Source organism: Gavialis gangeticus, unplaced genomic scaffold, assembly GCF_001723915.1.
Source record: "Gavialis gangeticus isolate Ggan-Ray unplaced genomic scaffold, GavGan_comp1, whole genome shotgun sequence".
Taxonomy (NCBI): domain Eukaryota; kingdom Metazoa; phylum Chordata; order Crocodylia; family Gavialidae; genus Gavialis; species Gavialis gangeticus.
Window position 1 is genome coordinate 61,282,142 of NW_017729033.1, and position 8,207 is coordinate 61,290,348.

Consider the following 8,207-nt stretch of genomic DNA (forward strand, 5'->3'; position numbering starts at 1 on the left):
TGTGTGTGTGTGTGAAACATGACTGTTAGAACTGATTCTTTTGTGCAGTGTTAACTCTTTATAATTTCTTGATCATCCATTTAGGATTTCATAGTAAACGATAAATGACATTTATGCAGAATAAATTGAAAATACATAGTAGAATATACTTTAAAAGGCTGCATGGCATATACTATTCAGTTTTAATAGAGGTATAACTTTTATCATATACATATTATAAGTACAGCTGTCAGTACAGTCTGTTGCAAAGCGGACTTAGCCCTGGCATGAGTAGTGGTTGGAGCAGAATGCTTTGAGGAGCAGCAGTCTTCATTCTAGGGTAATTAGAATAAGCAACAGTAGCTACTCCCAGGCATCATGACAAATAGATTACAGACTAATGTTATCTTCTGAGATCATACTGACCTGACCATATCCAATAACTCTTTCAGCTCTATCACCTTAAACTCTGTATAGCTTTGCTTCCCATGGAAAAAGCCACACATTTCATATCACCCAAGAGCTACCTTGACCGCTCTCACTTTTAAACTATTTCTAACTTTTTTTCCCTTTTGGGAATTCAGAAAATGATGTAACAGAGATGGATTCCTGTTACACTGACATTTACTGCTTAGCTATTAAATGTGTGGCCTCAAGTCTACTGATTTATGTAGCTGGACAGAGCACAAACACTGAATACTGATAATACTACTATAAGGAAATTGTTTTTTGTATGAAGCTTAGTTCACAAGTGGTGTGAATAGACCAGTAGTGTTTAATCTTATGTCACAAAGCAGAAATGTCCTGCCTAATTTCTAATGTTGGTGATTTCGTTCTGTCTCTCTGCATTTCCTTTTGCATTTTCAGCTGAAATGGCATTCCTTATAGCCAGTTTTACAGCAATGCAAAAGATTATGATTTACTGCATACTGCTGAACCCTGGGGATAGATTCTTAAAACTGGCTGCTTCTATATAGAAAGGAGAGAGTCATTCTCCACCTCCACTTCCTTCTTTCTGTCAAAAGTTATCTACAATGGCAGTAGGCTAAAATTTGACAAACTTCTTTGGCCAACAGTCTGGGGAATAGAAATAAAAGATTAATGATGAGTATCTGCTATACATCACTAGGATTAGATGAACGTGCAAATGCCTGAGAGAGTTTTGAAGTAGTTTACAAACTGGAGTAAATCTCAGGCTCTCAGACGTATGTGAGATTTTAGGTGTCATCTAGGTAATAGATGCAACAAAACACCATAGGCTGTTTACACTGGATGTGTATGTATGCTTGTATATACACATACATAAAAGTGTTTTTCATTGAAAGTGGAGTTCTGCTGTCCTGGAAAAATGGTGGCAGAATCTGATCACTGTTCTTTATGCTGAGTAGTAGTAACTTAGAGTTTGTCTACACTAGAGAAGTCTCTGCTACTACAGTCAGGCTGGCAGAGCCCATTTAATGCAGATTCAGCATGTGATGAGAAAAGAGTTTTTTTGCTGGCACAGCAACACCCCTTCACTGAATGATGTAAGCTGAGAAACATGCTGTTTTGTCAGCGTTGGGGCATCCAGACTAAGGGTTTTTCTAGCAAAGGTAAGATCTGGCCTCTAGTGAGGGAGTCTAAATGCACTCTTCTCCATATACTGACTTTCTAATAATGCATTAACCATAAGAAAAAAGTGACCCTGTGACACAAAGTGTTTCTCATGATATCCCATCTGCCTGCTTTCTCACTCAGCATCAAATGGGGCAGTTCTCAGGTTACCAGGAGAGCAGTGTACATTCAGCACCCAGGAAAAAAAAGAGAGTGGCCATAGATAGCTTCCAGTGAGGACCCAGGACTCTGGCTGCTCTTGAGCACAGAGGTCTTAGTAACAACACATCAGTGTCTCCACTGCTCTTGCACTTCTGTGCAACTAACCTTCCTTACAGCTTTGGAAGGTGAAAACAATCTTTCTGTGCCTGTGGATGAGCAGAGTTACTGCATGGTTCAGAAATGAAGACAAACAGATTACCCTTCTGCTGCTGCTATCTTTGGTTGGTTTTCACAGCATTGATCTTCAGAGGTAAGAGCATTTTTCAGAACCAAAGTACCAAACCAAGAATCTGATCCTGCCTCCTTTCATGTATCCACTGCCTTCATGGTTTGGAGCGTACAAAGCTTAAAGTTCAGTATCAGTGGATCCTCTTCTATGTTTTGATTTATATTATCTCATTAATGTATAAATATTACAATAGTTTAACTGCTTTTTGATCATGCATTGTCAAATCTAAATGCCCTTGGGGTTGTTTCAATATAGTAGGAGTTTTTTCTTAATTACACTAATGGAGCTAGTCCAGAAAGTTGCCAGGAAGGTAAAAGTGGAAGTACTCTAAAATACTTTTTGCCTACATTGTGTAGATTGGCATTTGGATAGGCCATACATTTGTTAACATCCTTGTCCCTTGATTTTTTTGAAATCAAAGGATCCATTAAATGATAATGTAGTACAATTGAGAGAAATTGTATTGCACAAATCATTCTGGCACAATGAAGAGATTATTTTAAAGAGTTTGTCAGTGGATTAGCTGATTTAAAAAAAAGCAGGATGGATAATGGAATTTTCTTTTAAATATATTGTTTGAAAAACATTTCTAAAATTCACTTGAAAAGAAATTATTTTTAATGCATTTCATAATTATGTAACCATCTCTACACATCAGTCAAATAACGAACAAAATTCATTTCAAGTTTGTTGAGCAAAAACAGTACAATTATTGTATTGAGTGATTTATGAGTAGTCTTTGACGGTTACTAGAAAGCAGGAGTAGAAGTTAGTCTTTCTGTTTCTAGCTCAGCAAGTATGTCATTTAATCTCTCTGCACTTTATTTTCCCTCATACATAAAATAGGAATAATTATATTTATCTTCATATGTAAAGACTTCACAAGGTATGGATGCTGTAGTAGGGCAAAGTGTAATTCAATGCGAGTGTGAAACACTTATTTTATAATATCTACTTAGTTTCTACAAATTAATGACTTTCTCATTTGCATCATCTCACCAGCTTTCCTACATATAGTTTTTCTAGATTAGATAGTATTATATACACTATATCATATCTGGCTGGCAGCATATAAAAGTATTAGGTAGTGTTTGGAGTTCTGGACACAGTCTGCTTTTTCTGATATTGTGCAGTGCTTATTTGGTATACTGAATAGACTTATTTTATGTAGCTGTAGAATCAGCACATGGAAAATATGCTCAGATGCTGTTTAATGAACTGTTTGAAGACTATTCAAATGCTCTAAGACCAGTGGAAGATACAGATACAGTACTGAATGTTACTCTTCAGATCACGTTGTCCCAAATTAAAGATATGGTGAGTAGCAAGACAGTTCCATATTCTAGACATGCACAAGTCTATTGGTTGTAAGCTGTAGAACTGCATGAGTTTCAGAATTTAAGATTTCACATTTTCCTTTGAAGTGAGAACATTTTACATTTTCCTATAATAACTTTAGCAATGTTTTCTCACAGTTTTTATGTTCTCCTGTTTCTAATATATACTCGTCCATTTACAACACACCCGCAGCTAGTTTATAAATGACTAGCCTTTAGTAAATAATGACTGGATATTGAATATTTCTGCCTCAAAGCATTTCTGATTTTTCCCATTATACTAATCCAAAAAACCCCCTGATTTCTTTTTTTTACCCCTATGGCTTATCAGTTGTTTTCCAGAAGTAATATTAAAGGTGGTAACTAGCTTCTAAAATCACTGTTTCAGCCATCAGATAACTTCGCCAGATTTTACTTTCAAGGCAATGGAGAATATATGTGGATAGGGTGGTGAAAATTACAGGTGATTAAATTCTAAACTAACGTGCACATACCGTACCAGTCTCCCAAAACTTTCAGAGACTTCAGTGTAAGTGATAGGTAATTGGTACCTCTTACATGGTAGCATAGATTTCTTGAACTACAGAAGATATCATCACCTTCTGAATCAAGTGAACTTGACCTGAATCAAAAGTGCATTATTGCTGAGTCACGAATTAGAAATGTTTATAAATATTATCTTTCTTTGTAGGATGAAAGAAACCAAATTTTGATTGCCTACTTATGGATTCGACAAAGCTGGTATGATGCATATCTCAAGTGGGACAAAGACAAATATGATGGGTTAGATTCTATCAGGATTCCTAGCAATCTCGTATGGAGACCAGATATTGTCCTGTATAACAAGTAAGTATAATTGAAAGTTTGTTAACTTAGCTGCAGCAGTAGTTTGAATGGAGTAATTCTAAAGAAGGAATAATTTTAGTTGCCATGAGATGAGGGTCAGCCATAGGTGTGGGCAACTGAATCCTGATCTCCTGGCTGTGCCCAGAACAGTGAGATCATCTTTCTTCACTCAGAGGTTTGTGACTGCTGCTACTTTGAGCTTTTATAGTCAGGTCAGGAATACAGCGCAATTCCCCCCACTTTTCTAAAAGCAGAGCCCTTATTGCTTGAGCTGCAAGAAGATTTCAAGTAGCAACACTAGTCTTTGGCACATTGCTCAGTAATTCTGAATCCACCCAATGATGGAATCTGTATGTAATTGCCAGTTCATTACAACATTAAATATAAGTCAATGAAGTGAAATCAGTATTCTGAATGTGTGGCCTATATGCTATTCTAATTTAGCAGCCTTTACTGTTGTTGTTATATCATCTTTTTAGGGCCGATGACGCCTTTTCAGACCCAGTGAATACAAATGTTGTGTTGAGATATGATGGAAAAATTACTTGGGATGCACCAGCTATAACAAAGAGCTCATGTGTGGTGGATGTGTCTTATTTTCCCTTTGATAGTCAGCAGTGCAACCTTACCTTTGGTTCCTGGACCTACAATGGTAATCAGGTTGACATCATTAATGCACTGGACAGTGGAGACCTATCTGACTTTATAGAAGATGTGGAGTGGGAGATTCATGGCATGCCAGCTATTAAGAATGTAATTATGTATGGCTGTTGCTCTGAGCCTTATCCAGATGTTACATTCACACTCATTTTGAAGAGGAAGTCTTCCTTTTATATATTTAACCTGCTGCTCCCTTGTGTTTTGATATCTTTTTTGGCTCCACTGGGATTCTACCTTCCTGCTGACTCTGGAGAAAAAGTGTCTTTAGGCGTTACAGTTCTCCTAGCGTTGACTGTATTTCAGCTAATGGTTGCAGAAATCATGCCTCCTTCAGAAAATGTACCCTTGATAGGTGAGTATATCATGCTTTTATCAAGGCTTATTAATAGTAGAGGGGTTTTTTTGTGTCAGGAAGACAACATATCTCTAACGGAACCTGGAAAGATAAATGTTGTGATGCAAGTTTCCAAAACCCTGTGTAGTACTTAAAGTGAATTGAATTTGTAAAAGTACATTGAAGTTTTGTGACAAGATTATTTTGCACCGAGTGGTAATACATGATTATGCTAAGAACCAAGCTGTAATGTACATAACGTTAAACACACAATCAGTTGTATTGTTTCAAGGTGTGGTCCCAGCATATATACAAACTATTCCAGGCCAGTTATTGACTGAGAAATGCCATAGTGCACCCAGAACTGGTTTAGTGATTCATTGGATTTAAATGTGATGTCTGGAAAATGAGGAGAAGTATATGGTGAGTTGTAAGTTGGAAGTGAAGGGGGAGTTTATCTGCAGGGGGGAGAGCCCTTTTTATACAATATGGAACTGGTATGCTGCAAAGGACTTCTAGTTATGCTGTAGTTGCACATACCTACTTCCCATAAATTATACAGTCCACTCTCAGGCTATGACTAAGTGGTCAGATTTAAGAAACTGAAGACCCGTTAGGCTCTATAGAAACTGAGGTTGCCTACAGTACAAACAAGTTCCTTGAAGTACCAGGACTCCTTCTCTTGATTCATAGCTGATGGCAGAATAAATACAGGAGCACTAATACGTGCCTTCCCCTCCTGCACAACTGAGCTGCCCCTCAGCTCCCCCTCCTGATACTCTTTGCTTCCTGCACCCTTCCATAGTCCTTCCTGCTTAGTTCCCAACTACAGACATACTCAGGGTCACTTGCACCTGTGGAAATCCTGTTTTCCATTTGCTTGTGTGGGCTCCATTGACAGATAAGTCTTATAACTCATATGAGGTAATGCATTAGGAAGAGGTGTTTCAAATTTGGTGTGTATATGTACTGACATTGTGAATTTGTAGGGACTGAAAGAATCTGGAAATTCAATTTTTTTATTTTAAAGTTTGTAATTTTAAACTTAATTTAATTTTTATTTTAATTATATATAAATTTAAAATTAAATTCTCACACTTTTTCAATCCCTATATATATATCTATATATCTATATATATCTATCCATGAATATATATATATTAATATTCACACTCCCAAACACCTAGTTTAAAAAATGTGTGTGTGTATATATATACATTTTTTAAATGAGAGGTTTCAGAGTAGGTAGGTAGGGTTGGAAGGAGCCTGAGCAGATCATCAAGTCCGAACCCCTGCCATGGGCAGGAAAGAATGCTGGGGTCAAATGACCCCGGCTAGGTGATCATCTAGCCTCCTTTTGAAGACCCCCAGGGTAGGAGCGAGCTCACTTCCCTTGGAAGTTGGTTCCAGATCCTTACCACCCTGACTGTGAAGTAGTGCTTCCCAATGTCTAGCCTGAATCTACTCTCGGTCAACTTATGGCCATTATTCCTCGTTACTCCCGGTAATGCTTGGGGGAACAGGGACTCTCCCATTGCCTGCTGGTCCCCCTTGGCCAGTTTGTAGATGGCCACCAGATCCCCTCAGCCTTTTCTTGTGGAGGCTGAACAGGTTCAGGTCCCGAGACCTCCCCTCGTAGGACCTGCCTTGCTACCCCTTGATCATGTGAGTGGCCCTCCTCTGGACCCTCTCAATGCTGTCCACATGCCTCCTGGAATGCAGCGCCCAGAACTGGATGCAGTACTCCAACTGCGGCCTGACCAGTGTCACATAGAGGGGGAGGATCACCTCCTTGGACCTGCTTCTTGGACAGTGCGGGTCCGAGGACTAAGCCCTGGGGGATCCCACTACCCACATCCCTCCAGGTCAAGAAAGACTCATCCACCACCACTCTCTGGGTGCGGCCCTCCAGCCAATTTGTGACCCATCTGACTGTGTAGGCATTGATGCCATAGTAGCCTAATTTCTTAATGAGAATGGGGTGAGAAGGAGTGTCAAAGGCCTTTCTAAAGTCCAGAAAAACTACATCCACTGTGACACCTGCATCCAAGGATTTTGTGACCTGGTCATAGAAGGCCACAAGGTTGGTCTGACAGGACCTGCCTCTAATGAACCCATGTTGGTTGCCCCTAAGCATAATCTCCCCTGGTGGCCCCTCGTGGACATGTGCCAGGATAATTCTCTCAAAAAGCTTACCCAGGACTGAGGTAAGACTAACAGGCCTATAGTTTCCTGGGTCCTCCTTCCTCCCTTTTTTGAAAATGGGAACCACATTGACCCTTTCCCAGTCCTCTGACACCTCACCAGAACACCATGAGGGCTCATAAAGCCGTGCCAGGGGTCCCGCAATGACCTCTGCTAATTCCCTCAGCACTCTGGGATGGAGATCATCAGGACCTGCTGACTTGAACAGCAGAACCCACCAGAAGTTCCCTGACTAGGTCCTCACTGACCCTGGGCCTGGCCGCGGCTCCCCTGGGTCCATCGGGGATCCCAGTGGGGGGAATGCCCTGGTCCCTGCTCAAAAAGATGGAGGTAAAGAAATGGTCAAAGAGGTTAGCTTTGTCGTCTGGTGTGACCATCAGGTTTCCTAGTGTATCCTGCAGAAGCCCTATGTTACCTAGTACCTTCTTTTTACCCCCTATGTATTTAAAAAAGGACTTCTTGTTATCCTTGATCCGGGTCACTAGTCCTAGTTCCATCTCTGCCTTAGCCTTCCTAACAGCCCCCCTACAATCTCAGGCAATGGAGGTATAATCCTCTTTGGTGATGGCCCCTCCCTTCCATTGCGTGTATGCCTCCTTTTTAGCTTTGAGACATTAGTGAATGCTTTTGGTGAGCCATGGGGGCTTTTGAGTACTCCTGCCCCCTTTGATCCTCATGGGGATTGTCATCCTTAGAGCTTGGAGGATCATCTCCTTAAGGAACAACCATTCTTCCTGGACTCCCAACTCCCCTGCCCTCCAGGACTTCAGTGCCTCCCGAACTAGTCTCCTTACCTCATTGA

General features: G+C 40.2%; 1 protein-coding gene across 1 annotated transcript in view; it reads left to right on the forward strand.

Annotated features, from left to right (window-relative positions):
* The first annotated feature begins 1,974 nt into the window (after positions 1–1,974).
* CHRNA9 (cholinergic receptor nicotinic alpha 9 subunit) overlaps positions 1,975–8,207 on the forward strand; it is a 17,913-nt gene continuing 11,680 nt past the window's right edge. The window contains exons 1-4 of the mRNA XM_019525894.1: positions 1,975–2,044; positions 3,195–3,340; positions 4,052–4,206; positions 4,686–5,218. Of these exons, the coding sequence (XP_019381439.1) occupies positions 1,975–2,044; positions 3,195–3,340; positions 4,052–4,206; positions 4,686–5,218 (904 nt within the window). The remainder of the gene's footprint in view (positions 2,045–3,194; positions 3,341–4,051; positions 4,207–4,685; positions 5,219–8,207) is intronic.